The sequence below is a fragment of the Panthera tigris genome, chromosome B3 (assembly GCF_018350195.1).
Source record: "Panthera tigris isolate Pti1 chromosome B3, P.tigris_Pti1_mat1.1, whole genome shotgun sequence".
NCBI lineage: Eukaryota > Metazoa > Chordata > Mammalia > Carnivora > Felidae > Panthera > Panthera tigris.
The window spans coordinates 99,187,888-99,204,314 of NC_056665.1; the positions used below are offsets into that span (position 1 = coordinate 99,187,888).

General features: G+C 45.2%; 1 protein-coding gene across 2 annotated transcripts in view; it reads right to left on the reverse strand.

The window, feature by feature from the left end:
• The window catches only part of NID2 (nidogen 2), a 68,590-nt gene that overhangs the window by 40,344 nt on the left and 11,819 nt on the right, over nt 1-16,427 (reverse strand). For both annotated transcript variants that reach the window (XR_006218851.1, XM_007097607.2), the window contains exons 3-4: nt 15,897-16,129; nt 9,721-10,472 (exon numbers count right to left, since the gene is read on the reverse strand). Coding sequence is in view for 1 of the 2 variants with exons in the window: in XM_007097607.2 (XP_007097669.2) it covers nt 9,721-10,472; nt 15,897-16,129 (985 nt within the window). In the remaining variant the exon portion in view is untranslated. The remainder of the gene's footprint in view (nt 1-9,720; nt 10,473-15,896; nt 16,130-16,427) is intronic.

Below are 16,427 nucleotides of genomic sequence, written 5' to 3' on the forward strand. Positions count from 1 at the left end.
CACGCCCCCTCAAAATAAATAAATGTTAAAAAAAAAAAAAGTGAGAGAGAAACAAAGGAATTGGAGCAGATTCCATTTCCATATAGGAAATGGCCAAGAGAGTGGGGTGTGGTTGGTGGGGGGGAGCTAATAGAGAAGAGAGGGCTCTCTCCAGACACCAGGGATGATGTTAAGCCCGAGCATGGCCACCAGGAGGCAAAGTGGCTGCGCACACCTGGCCTTCACATGGGGCGGGAGGGTTAGGAGTTGGGTGGAGACTCGGGGAGCGCTGACAAGCAGAGACAGCACAGAACTCCAGCGCTGGACTCTGCTGCTGTGGGGTGCCAGCTCCGGAGGAAGACGGATTCCCTACTCCTAGGCAAACCTAGGTGGCAGCTGTGCTCCAGAACTAGGTCTGAGAAGGAGGAAACTGAAGGGTAAGGAAAAAATGGAAAGATTAACATGTGCACACTACTCCAGGGAAGAAGAGCAAACAAAGAAACCGAAGGAGGGGAGATGTACCCCAGGTAAGTAAACATAGCCAGGCAGAGACTTGTATCCACAGGTACAAAGAGAGCAAAGTTACCATTTAAATAGCCATTCCTCTATGGCAGATACCACTCTATGTACTTTTTTTTTTAATTTTTTTTTTTTTAACGTTTATTTGTTTTTGAGACGGAGACAGACAGAGCATGAACAGGGGAGGGGCAGAGAGAGAGGGAGACACAGAATCTGAAACAGGCTCCAGGCTCTGAGCTGTCAGCACAAAGCCCGATGTGGGGCTCAAACTCACGGACTATGAGATCATGACCTGAGCCGAAGTCGGACGCTTAACCAACCAAGCCACCCAGGCACCCCATCTATGTACTTTATTAACATCTTCAATTTGCACAAAAGCAGGGACTGTTTTGATTCCTGCTCTGCAGATAAACAAGCTAAAGATTAAAGTGAATTTCCTGAAGTCACACAGGCCATAGGACTTGAACCCTGGAGGTCTGGCCCCAGCTGGACTGCAGTGGAAGCCAAGTACATAGGCCATGAGAGCTGGGTTAAGGATCTGATCAGCTGCTTGGGGTTGATCAGCCTAGGCTTCAGCAAGTAAGATTTGAGGCACATGTTATAAATCAGGCCTGATGGAAGGAGAGCTGGGATGATCCGGACGGGATTACGGTGTGTTGTGGGAAAGAGCACAGGTAAGGGCAGCGGCAGTGGCAGGAGCATTAACTCCTGGGCCGTACTTGACCTCTGCTTACAGACTCTTGAGAAAGCAGCAGGCTGAGGGTTGGCAGGGCAGGTGACTGGACTCAAGTGAAATATCTGGGAACATGGTGAGAATGCAGTCAGTGACTCAAGACTTGGTATTTAGGGCCTTGATGACACAGATGAGAAATTCCAGTTTGATAAACATAGACATTTAGGCATAATCCTGAACAGGGTTTTTTTTTTGACTAGGACAGGGGCATAGAACTCACAACCCCCTCCAACCTCCCCTCTCCCCACCCCGCCCCAAAATCTAGATTGGGCATTATAGAGGCTGCTGTGAAGAAAATGATGTCATCACCGTCCATTGATTTAAAAAGTTAGGACCCAGTTTGAGTAAAACAAAAAGGAACTTGTCAGCCTGGCTTTCTCTGGCTCCAAAGGTGACAGCTAAGTGTAAAGAAGCAGTGTCTGGAGGGACTGGCACACTGGCAAGTGCTCAGGGCACGGCTGCCATCAGGACTCTCCTCTGGAACAAGGTGGGAGGGACACGGGGTGGGGGGGAACGGCAGGAGGAAGCCAACCTCTAGAACTCAACCTTGACTGTGGCTCAGGTGGCTCTGGGCAAACCACAGAAATGCTCTCTAAAATCAGGGTGACACCCCTTCTCACACCTCCATTGCCGGAAATCACATTTTTTCCTGAACGTACTTCAGAGGACCAAGGTAGAAAAGCAATGTGACACAGGTCTAAAGAGTCGTCATATTCAGGTTAAATCGGGTAAAAATAAAACTAAACCCTAAACAGTGTTCTCCCGGATTAAAGAAAAAGCGGGTCTGTCTTGTATTCCCTCTCTTTCTCTGGTGAAGACTTGTTCTGGCACCCAATCCCTCTTACAAGAGCGGGTCATCACACAGGGAGAGATGGGATGCAGGAGGACTGGAGATTTGGAGAGCTGAGGTTCATTAAACTAAAAAGCAAGGCGCAGGCATGGCTTTCCTATGGGTAAAAGGAGAGGTGCTCAGCAATGCAGCCAGCAACTTACAAAGGCAACTGTGCAAAAGTTTAACCAGACTGGCACACTGACTGCATTTTTCTTTTTTTTTTTTTTTTAAGCTGATTTGTGAGTGCAAGTGGGGGAGGGGGAGGGGGCACCAGCTCTGAGATCATAACCCAAGCGAGACATCAGCAGATATTAAGAGTCGAATGCTTAACTCACTGAGCCTCTCAGGCGCCCCCCAGACTTCATTTTTCTAAAAATAACAATAATAATAATAATAATAATAATGGGTAGGGTCCCATAAAAGGCCATTATGAGACAAACTATAATTAGAACGGGTTATTGGTAAACTGGTTCAGGGATATTTGTATGCAGTTTTTTTGGAGACTATTGCATTCACAGGATGGAGGTTATTGGGCCACAAATAGAAGCTCAGCCTTCCAGCCCCGTGACAGCTGCACAGGGAAAGAGGTGGAGTTCGCTCCCAAAAGGAGCAAACACAGGCTCCCCTTAGGATCCCTTGGTATGCCTGCCGTCACACAGGCGTGCACACAGATCCACACACTTGATACAATATCAGCTTGTCAGGCGAAAGGTAAAGACATGCCTGTTGCGCTTTTTTTTTCATTTATTAATTCAACAAATAATGTGAGCACTCACTATGGGCCTGGCTCTGATCTAGGAATTAAGGATACAGCAGACAAACACGCCGTCCTGAAGCTTACATTCTTCTAGGCAGCACTGAACAAACAGCTCAAATACTTAGTACAGAGATGGTTGTTACGAGCTGTGCAGAATCTTAAGTCGGGGAAGGTCAAGAGGGCTGGGAGTGGGGGTGCGGACTTTGCTCTTTTAAACATCAGGATCAAGGAGGACCTTGGGAGAAGGTGACCTCTGGACAGAGGCCTGGAGGCAGGAGCACTGCAGGCAGGACACAAGGGGCACGTGGGAGGAACAGGGGCAGTGAGAGAAGGCCGGGGAGGTACTGGCCAGTTGTCAAAGGGCCCGCATAGGAAGGAGCTGAGCTTTAGTCTGAGTGAGAAGGGGAGCCACTCGGGCATCCTGAGCAGGAGAGTGACAAGATCTGACCTGCCATACTTCAGGAACGAGCCAATGGTTGTGTGCCCTGGCAGCTGGAAGATCTGGTGGAGAGAAGGGCGCAAACACGGAGTGTTTTGAAGATGGGGCCGACGGGGTTTGCTGATGGGTTGGATGGAGCGCAGAAAGGGAGAAGAAATGGGGAGAAGGTGAGAGGAAAGACAGAAGCCCACGGTGACGTTCACACCTTGGTGAGCTGCCATCCCTGAGACAGGGAGACTGTGGAAGGGCAGGTTTGCGAGGGATCCGTTCCAGCAACAGCTGGGAGGCATCGAGGAAGCTCTTTCCCCCTCCGACAGGACCCTCAGAGGGCACCATTCAACCACTCAGAAGGGAGCTTTCTCCATGGATTGTGGGGAACCACTCCCCAGGTGGTTCTTGTGCCCACTGAAGATGACCTTCAGGCCATTTGTAAACTTTCCATTTCTGAGCTCGAGGATGCTCATTAGCATAGTTAATGAATTTCAGCTGACAGCAGCTCCTGGGGGTGGTGGGATTTCAGGCAATGCCCTCCTATTGATTCCTGGCCAGGTAAGCAGCAGGACTCAGTGCTTACTGCCAGCTTGGGCCCAGATCCACCAGCCCAGAGGCTAAATCCCCTCCCTGATGAAGAGGCAGAACTGGACCTAGAAATAGGCTCTGACATGCAGCTATCTATCCAAGGCAAGAAAAGCCAGACTTCTGGCCCATGTGCCTTCTCAAATTTCTATGAGAATTGCAGATACATCCAAAGATGCTGAGCTGCTTGAAAGTATAGAATCAACGTCTGAATCCCAGCTGGATGAGATGTGCCATGAGTGTATCCCAAAACAAGTGACAATTTTCTTTAGTGATAATTTATATATGCCTCTTTACATCAGAGTTTTGAATGTATTTTCATCCACTTCTTCCTATTCTGGGGAAGAGATATTGTTTCCATTTTACAGATGAGAAACTGAGGCCCATGGAGGTGATATGATCTTCTGGCTCTAAATCCTATGTTCTTTCCATTACTTTGGAATCACCAGGGGACCTAGTTTAAAAATGCAGATTCTGGCTCAGAAGGTGGAGGAAGGGTGTGGAAATTGGCATTTTAAGCAAGGGCCCCAGATGAATCAGACACTAGGGGACTAGAGACCACACTTGGAGAAATCATCTTCCATGGCTGCTTCTCTCCTGTATTTACCCACAGGCTGTCTTCCAGACCCTCCTGGGACCCACTCTCTGCCTGGGCGCACCTGTCACAGAGAGTCAAAAACGTTAGAGACAAGTCGGCTGGCTTGTGCCTAGCACAGCAGGAGGGCAGAGGCCAGCCAGGTTTGAATGTGCTCAGTTTACAAAGGCTTTGTTAACATGAGGGCTTTCAAATCTCATTTGTTTTTCCCCTTTAAGGCTTTTTCACTCTTCTCAGATCCTTCTGGAAAGAAAAGTGGGGTGGGGATACATATGAGAAGGAAAGGCACCTGCCAAAGTTCCTGAGATTCGTCTTCATTGGGAGTTCTTCACAAAAATGGAAAACTTCTCTAAAAAAAAAAAAAGAAAATTGAAAATAAGGGTGCCTCGGTGGCTCTGTTGGTTAAGCATCTCTTGATTTCAGCTCAGGTATTGATCTCAGGGTCATGAGTTCAAGCCTTGTGCTAGGCCCCGGACTAGGCTCCCTGCTGGGCGTGAAGCCTAAATTAAAAAAAAAAAAAAAAAAAAAAAAAAAAAGGAAAACTTCTCTGCTCTAGATTTGATCTGTCCTTCAGTCTTCATTCTGCCGGCAGCACGTAAGCGCTGGTCTTCAGCCTTGGTCCTGCCCTCCTTCCCTAAGGGCTCTGGCCCAGCCACGTGAAAGGTGGCAGGCGGCTGGCTCCAGGCAGGTAGGACACAGGAGAAGGAGGACTTCCGGCAGGAGGCTGCCCCTGGCACCTGGAGTGACTTTGTTTTTGTTTGTTGTTTTTTTTTTTTTTTTACTTTCAACAGCTTTTACTGCTCAAGAAAAGGACCCACATTTTCACTGCAGGAAAGATCTTCCTAAGTTTCCCTGCCTTGTAGAATGATTGATTAGTAAGAAAAACCACATCCAACTCTGTAATGAAAAACAGTGGTATAGGGGCACCTAGGTGGCTCAGTCAGTTGGGCGTCTGGCTGGGCTCAGGTCATGATCTTGCAGCTCATGAGTTAGGCCTGGAATCTGCTTCAGGTTCTGTGTCTCCCTCTCTCTCTGCCCCTCTCCCACTTGCGCTCTGCCTCTCTCTCAAAAATAAACATTAAAACAAAACAAAACAGTGGTATACTTTTCCCTCCAGTTTTCAGTTTGTTTTCTTCTGGGGTGTGTGTGCGTGTGTGTGTGTGTGTATGTGATGCCATTGGGCACATAGTTATTAGGAGTCGAGGCGTGGGGGTTGGTATGGGCAGTGGTTTACATCCACTGTCATGTCACCAGCAGGCTCTCCCATGCAGGGGTCTCCACAGGTATGGGAAGCCTTCGTGCTCACAGACCCTCAGCAACCTGGACGTGTCCCTGGGAGAGATGCTGGAGGGGGAGGCAGAGCCTGCTCTGATTCATCCCAGGGTGGAAGCTGCGTGAGTAACACATTCCTGCAGCCTTTCCCAAAGCCAAAAGGAGGGTTGGACTAGAAGCCACAGGGAAATCCCTGTGGTACCCTGGGCTTTCCCGGCTCGACTGTCATGTAAGTGGGGACACCAGGATCCCACGGTGGAGTACGGATGGCTGAGGTTTCATCATGCAGACTGAGGTTAGATGAAGGTGCTCACAGCACCACCCCAGCAGGTACAGGAACACCTAAGAGCTCTGTAAGTCGTCATGCCCACTACCCACCTCACAGTCAGTCCTGGTCCTGGTCCTGGTCCTGGTCCTGGTCCTGGTCAGCCGTAGTCCTTACCTCTCTCCTCCACCCCATCCACTCTCTCGCTCTCCATTTTCACACGTCAGTCCTCTGTCCAGACCACTTCCCCAGTTTCCCTCTCTAAACTCAGACTCTGATGCCATAGTCTGGCTCAAGGCCCTCTTCCTTCACAAAGACTTCCCAGACTGCAGGGACGTGTGGGTCTGCCCTCCGCTGTGTCACCTTACAGCATGTGCCAATCCTTCCGTGGCTCCCTTCTCTCTTATTCAGACAAATCACTCAGTATTTCCAGGCTTCAGCTTCTTCCTCCGTAACATGGGAAGAATGACAGTATCTCCACTTCACAGGGCAATTTTGAAGACTGATCGTGACAGCACAAACTAAAGCAAGTTCCCACCTAGAGTCCCAGGGGGTATGTGACAAATGCCAGCCAAAAAGTCCACTAGTGCCTCGGTCAGAGCAGGGCGTGAGGCAGGCACTCGGGTAACTCTCTGCTCTGTCGACCAGCTCCTGGAGCTCCCTGCACAAACAAGGCACCTTAGATAGAAGATGCTTGCATTTCCATTATAGTGCTGGCTCTGTGGTCTCTGAAAATAGAACAAAGCAAACAATGCATTTGAGGCCAGAACTGGAGTGTGACTGGGGCGGGGGGGCGGGGGGCGCCTGGGTGACTCTGTCGGTTAAGCGTCCAACTTGATGGCACCTCAGGTCACGATCTCACGGCTCGTGAGTTGGAGCCCCGTGTCAGGCTCTGCGCTGATAGTGCAAAGCCTGCTTGGGATCCTCTCCCTCCTTTTTGGGCCCCTCCCTCTCCCTCTCTCAAAATAAACAAATGAAAAAAAACAAAACAAAACAGAGCGTGACTGGGACATTCGTGAGTGTGGTACACAGGTTCTGAAAAGAATCTAGATTTCTCAACAAGAAGAAAAGTCTATAAAAAGAGTCTCTAAGGGAAAAAAAATTTGAAAAGAGAGGAAGAGATATTTGGGGGTTCTTTAAATCTTAGTATTTTGGTTCGGCAAGATGACCTGTAAGTTTTAAAGGGGAAATTAAAAACGCACTGGGCATGGTGCTTGCCATACTCAATTCCAATCCTCACAGCCACTTCACAAGGTTTACATTTTCTCCACTTAATAGCTGAGGAAAACGAGGGCCAGAGTATATGTCTTAGCCCAAACCACACAGTAGAGCTGGGACTCAAGCTCAGGTCACCCAACACCCAGATCCCTGCTCCCCCACTCCGTCACTAGAAACGGCCAGGCAGGTGGCTCACCGCTGGGCACTTGCAGGCAAATTTCCGTGTGAGTCACTGCTTACCCCCCTCCACCAGCTCTCCCAGAGGAAGTCCATTTCTGCTTGATGGACCTCTGGGGTGCCAATGTTTCCATTTGAAAAAAAAAAAGTATCCACTAAGTGCACGGTTCTATAATCCACACAGTCTTCCTAAAGCCTGAAAATCAGAACTGATTTTCCCTCTCTGCTCTCAAGTTTTATCTGTGCTCTCTGAGGTTGCCGATTTTTTTTCTCCTCACAGTTCAAAAATTTCTAGTTAGATATTTTTTTCTTCCTAAATGTCTCCGTGTACTAATCAGCTTTTTCATATGCATTTTGCCATTTCTAAGACGTCAGGAGTAGACGCCCTCCAGCAGCTGCTAAATACCATAGTTCGTGCCCCAGAAGGGTTATGGCTGCTGCCTCTGTTCTCTATATTCCTTAAGCCTCCTCCCCTCGCTCCAGCAAGCTCAACCTCTCACAGCTCAAAGCAGGCTAGGCAGCCCCTTTCTTCCTAACCCTTCAATCAATCACTTCCACAGATGGGCTTCTTAATATTCCAACCTCTTCCCAGGGCAGGAAATCACAAGGGACAAGACCATTTTAGGACTGCGTCTTTACCTCCAAATTCCCTTTCCTAAAAATCTTTGATACGTGGCTTTAAATATTCTTTAGATGTATGGAATTTTCACTGAAAAGGCTTCCAATAAAATTCACATCTTCCATTTGACAGAAAAGTGGCCCTTAGGCACAAATTAAGGCATTAACAAGCCCCTTGTCTAACCTCTAGCCAACCCCCGCCCACCTCATTCCTACTGCCTTAAATCTTCCATCATTAGTAAAAGCAGCCACCATTTATTAAGGATCAGGTAGTGCAGACACTGAGAACTTTGTTATCTCATATAGTCCCCTCAGCAAACTGAGGAGAAATCAGAGGCTTGAGGGTTTCATGAGCTGCCTCAGGTCACCCAGCAAGTGAGCGTGCAAGCAAGCAAGGCAGCTAGGATTCAAACCTAAGTCTGACACCAGTGTTCTCCCTCTAATCATTACACAATGCCACTTTTGTCACAAAATAGCTTCTTTCCTCCTAAAATAAGCGCTTCTTTGAGCATGTCCTTCGAGATCGCTACCACAGCAGAAGAACCCAGAAGGCCCTCTGCTAGGTCAACACATTTTTACTACAAAAGGAATGGGAAACAGCAAAGGTGGGGCAGGGGGCAGGGCAGAGGTCCTGAAGAGTGCTTTCACCTCGGGCCTCTCGCCTCCTATTAGAGGTCAGATGAGCAGTCCCTGGAACTGGAATGAATTTGTGCTCGGTTTCCCACTCATGTGTTTACGTCCCTGACTGGGAAGAAAGAGCTGATGTGACAAGACTCTATTTGGAAGAGAAGGCAACATGGCTCCATGTCTGTATTAATTAACCACGGCCTCCTCTTGGCATTTCTTTCCTGGCCCCCTCACACTGGTCAGTGAGTCATAAAATGAGGACAAGACTGCAGGGAGGTGAATACCGCAGCCGCACAGCCATGAACCAGAAATGACAGGGCACAGGTGGTTAGCAACTTTCTTTCCCCAGGGGTCTCCCCTCCCACACACCACCAATGCATCTCTAACTAAGGGGAGCACAAGCATTATCCCATAACAGAGCAAGAATCTGGAATGTGCGTCTGAGCCAGCACAACCAGCCACTTGAAACTAAAGCCTTCACCCCTCCGTCACTATAATGTATATGAAGCCTCAGAACACTTTACCTTTGCTGAACTTTTTTTTTTTTAATATTTGTTTATTTTTGAGAGAGACAGAAAGCGAGAGAGACACACACAGACAGATGGTAAGCAGGGGAGGGGCAGAGAGCGAGGGAGACACAGAATCCGAAGCAGGCTCCAGGCTCCGAGCTGTCAGCGACGAGCCTGACGTGGGGCCCGAACTCACAAACTGTGAGATCATGACCTGAGCTGAAGTCGGATGGTCAACCGACTGACTGAGCCACCCAGGCGCCTCACCTTTGCTGAACTTTCAAACTGAAACACTTCATTACACTATGACAGCACAGCCGGCACGAACAACCTAGTTCTTCCCCACTTACTTCGTGAGGCCCATTTAAAAAAAAAACAACAAAAAACATTATTAATGGTCAAGAGATTCCAACAGACTTTGCCTGCCAAGATTTACTTGGCAGAGGAAAGATACTCCGTCTCCTGAAACGTAGGTTTAAAAGTCAGTTCCAATCTTCATTTTGCTGAACGTTTCACCAACTCCCTGGAGGGAAAAATCATAACTCTGCGCAAAACCAGCATTTTAAAAATGAAATCTCAGCGCCCAGTTTTCTCACGCACTTACCCCCAGTGTTGGAAGTGATGACGTCTTCCACCCCTAACACTTGCCTCCCTCGACCCAGTGGTATACTGTGAGCTGGCAAGGGATAGTTTAGAAGAACGACCTTTCCTTCAGGGAGGGCTGGAGGAACATCCTCTTCTGATGGTGGTGCCCCTCCAAATGTGTAGGGGTTGATGCTTTTGTTTTCAGGATACGGAGGCAGGGTCCCCTGGGAAGGATCCAGTGACTCTCCTTCTATTTCTGATGGAGCTGGGCCTCTGGTCCCTGGCTGTTCAGAAGACTCAACGCGAATGTTTAAATCTGGGGTGTCCATCCCCCACGGATGTCTCCCCTCTTTGGGTTGAGGGTTCAAGGTGGCAGATTCCGTTTCAGGGTAGAATGGCCAGTTACTAGAGGTCAGATGCGGCAAAGGGGAGGCCAGATCAGAATTCGGTGGAGACATTCCACCCCCCATGGGTCTTGACTCAGCTTTCGATTGGAAGGAAACATCAACACTGCTGTGGCCATTCAGTGCTTCCTCTGGTTCACTCGGAGCATATTCGACTCCCCCCTCATTCTCATTCTCATCATAATAATCCAAATTGTCAGTGTAGTCACTTTCCAGGACCTCAGGGAGGCCGAAGGAACGCTCGGGGGGAGCTGCAGAGTGGCCTTTGGAAAGGTCCCCTCCAAGTGCTGCTGGCCTGATATTGTCCAGTCGGGGGGTGCTGCCGATATGAAAAGCCCATACTCCAGGAGCCCCCAGGTTGCTTTGTCTAAATAAAAAGGAAACAGTGCATGACCAAAGTGTCCATTCGCCCACCATCCAACAAAGGTGAGCAATTTATTTTAAAACTGAAACACTGTTAAGATCAGATTCAGAGTTTTCATCAGTGTATAAAACCAAATAAAACCAGGCTTATGTGCTAACTAAAAGGATTATACTGGAATTTTGATGTAAACTACCTCTTATTCAACATTAGCTTTCAGAATACTGGACCATCAAATTAGAAATCTGCTTTAAGGGGCACCCGGGTGGCTCAGTCAATTTGGCCTCTGACTCTTGCTGTCAGCTCAGGGCATGATCTCTCGGTTTGTGAGTTTGAGCCCCGCATCAGGCTCTGCGCTGACAGTACAGAACCTGCTTGAGATTCTCTCTCTCCTTCTCTCCCTGCCCCTCCTCCGCTCTCCCTCAAAAATAAATAAACGTTTTAAAAAAGAAAACAAATCTCTAAAATTCACATGTTTTATCTAAAATCTGGCTATTTGAAAACAAATAGAGAATGCAGGAATATTTTATACGTCCTCTACTTTTAACACACTTGGAAAAATGTATGCTTATACAACTTTGTTAAACACTTAAAACAGTGACAACTACGTACTTTTGAGATTTAGTGATATACCAAGTGCTTAATGTTCTTCTGTACAATCTACAAGGTAGGGGCAGTCATTATGCCCAATTTTACAGAGGTGAAAATAGTTTAGAGAGGCTAACCAATCTTCTTAAGGTCATACAACTAATAACTGGCAAAGCTTGGACACGAATTCACCACTAACACCAAAGCCCATGCTCTAAATATCTACCTTATGTCAGAAAACCAATATACTAGAGTCAATCGGCATCTGAATGATCACTGGTCTTCAGACTGTTACAGACATTTCACTGTTTAATCACATGGATTAATCAATATAAACTAACTCACATAGAATTGTGAGTCAATGTAAAAACACTCAAAGAAATATACATGCCCAAGTGTAAAAAATGTTGAGCAAACGCAGAACAAAGTTAAGGGGAATATCAGAAAGTAGTTTTGGGGCACCTGAGTGGCTCTGTCCATTAAGCGTGCAACTCTTGATTTCAGCTCAGGTCATGATCTCACGGTTAGTGGGATCAAGTCCCATATCAGGCTTAGCACTGACCAGGCAGAGCCTGCTTAGGATTCTCTCTCTCTCCCTCTCTTCCTGTCCCCGCACCCCCGCATGTGCACATGCACTCTCTCTCTCTCAAAATAAATAAATAACCTTAAAAAAGAAAAAAAAAGAAAATAGTTTAATCAAAATTCCATGGGTTATAGGCGAGAGGTGTTCAAAAACATCTGGAACCAGAGAGCTCACGTGTTTTCTTTATTAGAAAAGAACATGGACCCCACTCAGTTCTCTCAATGCCCCAAGGATCCATTATTTTAGTCAATGATACATTCTAAAGAGAACTACATAAAAGACTTCTAAAAAAAAATAAAAACAAAAACAAACAACAACAACAAAAACTTGAACAAACAAGGGTCTGGCTAGTTTGAATGCACCAGTTTCTGTACTCCTCTGGTGTATGTGCAAAATACCAAGCTCAAAGTCCCCCCTCTAATCAAAAAAAATTATGGGGGTCAGTGAGTCATAAGGCTTAATTTAGAGAATAACAAATTTATCGAATCATTATAAGAATCATTGCTCATTTGGGTAGGAACTCATCATGTTCACATGGATTTCCACAGCAATAATAACTTCAGTACAATTCTAAGAATGTCTCCTTCCCTCCTTGTCTGCCCATCCCTTGCCCTTTTCTTCCTCTCCTCCTGTCCACCTTCCCCTCTCCCACTCTCTATCGTGTGTGTATGTGTGTGTGTGTGTGTGTGTGTGTGTGTGTGTGTTGTGGTTATTGTTTCTGCTGCTGCTCTTATAGTTACTTTAGGGAAAGAGGAGCAGAGAAAACAAAACTGTGATCTCTTGTGCAGTATGCTATATATGCTTGGTACGTTCTAAGATTCCATGTTGGTGTTTTTCCGGCAAGCAAATAAGGAACGCTTAAGTAAGAAGAGAGAATCCTGAGGATCTGAGGATAGTTAGTTTATTATCGCATCAGAGGGGTTGCAGCTATGAAATTTCTTCTTGAAGTTAGAAAAACTATAAAAGTTTCAAAGACTAGGAAAATACAAATTATGGCAGAAAACAGCTAAATAAAACAACTCTCTAATGAAATATAAATCACTATCCTGGTTTTTGTTGTTGTGCGTGATGGGAAAGTAACCAGTTTGAGTTTATCCTAAAATCCGAGGTCATTTGGAAAGCTCAGAGATAGAGAAAATTTAATTTATTTTCTACAAAGGAAACAAGGCCACAAAGTGGGATGACAGTGCCTTCCTCCCTGGGCTGTTAGGAGGATTAAGTAAGAACACCACATAAAATGCCTAGCATGAGGCCCTGCACACGATTAGTACTTAGTAATTACTGTCTTTCAGGAGACAGAAAAGTATAATTTCAAAAAACACAAATGTGTGCATTCGCATTTAAATTTGCAGAATAGGAGTTATGCCAAATACACTATGGATTAGATAATCCATTACCTTTAAGTTCACAATTATAAGACAAGTTTGAGGAAGACAAAGATTCCACTGACTAGAAAGATAATTTTATTATTTAGAGATGCATACTGAAGTATTTAGTATTTAGCATTAGCATGATGTTTGTGATTTACCTTAAAATACTTAAGTGTTTTAAAAATGATGAATAATATGGCAAAATGTCAACAGCTTCTAAATCTAACTGATGAGCTTCTGGGTATTCATTCAGCTATTTTCCCCACTTTTCTGTGTATTTTTGAAAATTTAAATTCGGAAAAGTAAAATAGAAGGTTAAACTGAGGACCGTTTCCACAATGGGGAGGTAGGGAAAGCCTCTCTAAGAATAACAAAGGAAAAGAGTACTATCTTTGATGACACTAAACCTACAGCTTCTTGATGTGGAGTAACTTTAAAGATGAACTGGGCAAAAATATTCACAGCATATGAGAGAATTAATACTCTTGCTGTAATTTTTATTTATAAGAGCTCTCCGTGCACACCCCAGTAGAAAATAGCAAAGGGCATGGGCAGAGAAGTCACAAAGATGGATAAATGGCTATTACACCTATGAAAAGGTGTAATCAAAGAAACGAGAGTAAGGATCTAATCAAAGAAATTAGAGTGAGGATAGCAATTGATACCTACCAGATTCACAAATATTAACAAGAAGCTGTTGATCACAGTTCTATACTATTGGTGAGCATAGAAACTGCACATTTCTGAACGGCAGTTTGTTGATGTAAATCAAAGTGTTAAAACTGTATCTATCCTTTCTCAGCAATTCCACTCTTAAGAAGTTATCTTTACCAGAAATAAGAATCTGAGCAATGTGTGTTATGCTGTGTACTGCAATGATATTTCTAAAAGGAAAGATAAAAAACAAATTCATCAGTAAGTTTTTATCTTAATAGTGTGGTATAAAAATGATGCAATGTTCGATAGCCTTAAAACGACAAAACGAACAGATTATCTTAGTGAATGATACCTATAAGACATTGATAAATGGGAAAATGCTACATGTATAGCAAAAGAACCATTTTGGTTTTAGAAAGTTTTTGCATAATTCTTAAGTTAGAATGACTGCTAATACTGGTTATTGCTTGAAGCAGTGATAATGGGTAATTTGTGCTTTTATTTCACATTATTCCGTGTGTTTGTACTTTATATTTTATATTAAGTATGAGCTATACTTCAGAAAAATCTGTCAGTCCCCTATCTTCTGTTCTCAGCAAGGAACTCAGAAGAAGCATCAAAGACACAAATGAGGCACGGAGGGAGGTAAATGGGAGTGCTGCGTGTGTGTGTGTATGCACGTGCAAGTCTTTGTGTGCACGTGTGTGTGCATGTGTGTGTGCACATGTGTAAGCATGTGTGTTACTTCCAAAGGGTTTTTATCACCGTGGTGGGGAGCGCAACTGCTTTTTCCTACAGACTTTTTGGCCCCCACCGCCTCCTGTACCAGGAGTAGAGTCAACACTCATTCCAGTGCTGAAATTCTACCCATTTATTTGTCTGTCTACCAGAGTATAGGTTGCTAGACAGTGTGCAGGGCCGCTGTCTCAAACATCTTTGCATTTCAAGTGCTTTGCCCAGTGTGAACTCTTAATAACGTCTGAGGAGTAGAGAATCTGTGGCCTCCAGAGACGAAAAGGAAGGTGAAACCAGAGGAGAGAAAGCAAGCAGCTAAATTTTCTCACGTCTGAACTAAAAGGCAGCCTGGATGGAGACCTAAAGATGCCCAAGGTTGGTCAGAAGACTGGGAAAGCGGAGCGGGATTCAGCACAAAAGAAGGAGTTGGGGACTCCAGACTTGTGCTTGAGTTTTGGCCTTGCCACTTAATTACTTTGAGGTCGTAATTTAACTTCCCTAAGCTCATTTATCAAATTGAGAAGATAGTAGAACTTACCTCCCAGGATTCCTGTGAGTTTTAACCAAGACAACTTCTGGAAAGTGTTTTACACGATGTTTGGCAACTACTAAGCCCTCAAAACATGTCAGCACTAAGTAACCAGATCTGGTTGTAGGGCCTGCTCTCTGATAGCTGAGCAGAGCGGATGGCATGTAAAAGTGTGAGGTACTGCAGTGCCCAGGAATAACATAATGGAAGGGAGACACAGTTAAGGAAGGCTAAGTAAACAGTGTAGTCCGCCTGGATTCTAGCCCAGTATTAGGGAAAGGAATAAAAGCAAAGATAGTTTTTACAAGCCCTGAAATTAGTAAGTTATGAAATGGTGCCGACCCAGATAGGGTGTTGATGCGGACGGACACATAGCACAAGGGCATATTATTGCACTGGCAGAGGAAGCCTCTGATGGCACTGAGGAATGTGCTCAGTTCTGGCGACCTCATGGAAAACCAACCAGTATGGTTTCAGTTAATGAAGCCATACAGAAACCCTGAGACCTCGAAAATGCTACCAATGTGTTTGGTTTTCCCTTTTCCCCAAATTACACTATACTTGATTTAACTTTTAATGTGTATCTGCCTAAAAGACTAAATCACAACATCTCCTCCTGTGAAATGATTAACTTGGAAAAATCTCAGTCTGGGCAGTTATATTACTGGACATTTTTATGTGGCTCCAAGAGCAATGTTTTCCATAGCAAGCCTCAGTGGCTGTGCAAACACATAAACACTGTTCTGTTTCCGGTATCTATACCCAATAGGGCAGGAAAAATAAAGGGCCTTTTATATTTTGGTGACTTTGTTCCCCCTAGGGTCTAATCTAGTTCCTGGTTTTGACCTGATGCCTCCAGTAGAAGCCCCCAAGATATTATTTAATGGTCTTATGGCCGCTTGAGTTTGGGTAGCTCCAAAGGGTCCTCAACATCAGACAGGGAAGGGCTTATGCCCTGAGTTACTTACTGGTAGAGATTCTTCACAGACTGTTCAGTGCTTGTCAAGCTGAAGTAGGGACCCTCTCTCTTCAGGTCATCGACCTCCCCTCGGCAGAAGCCCACCCGGGCAGGAAGCTCGAGCTGGACGTTATAAGACTCTTTGGGGCGGGTTCCAAAGAACTGAAGGCCATTGGCAGGGTAAAGAAAGAGGGCGTAGGTATCAGACTCATCAGACGCCAAAACTGCCTGGAAAGTGTTCCGCTATGAAAAACAAAAAATAGGAAATATTTTTAATAAAAGAAACAGAAAAGAAAAACAAAACAGAATGCAGACAAAGCATCATAAAATACAAAGGGTTTGCCCCCTTCTTAGGATTCCTCCAAATTGCTTTTGTACCTTATATTCTTCTCAATTTCCTCTCCAAGTTACAATTTTGTAAGCTATACTATTATAATTCTTTTTTTATCATTTAGATTAACACTTGAGATGTGCATAGGTAAGAAACACAGGTTACAAAAATAACGTGTTTTTTTTTCTAAATTTTTTTTTTTAATGTTTA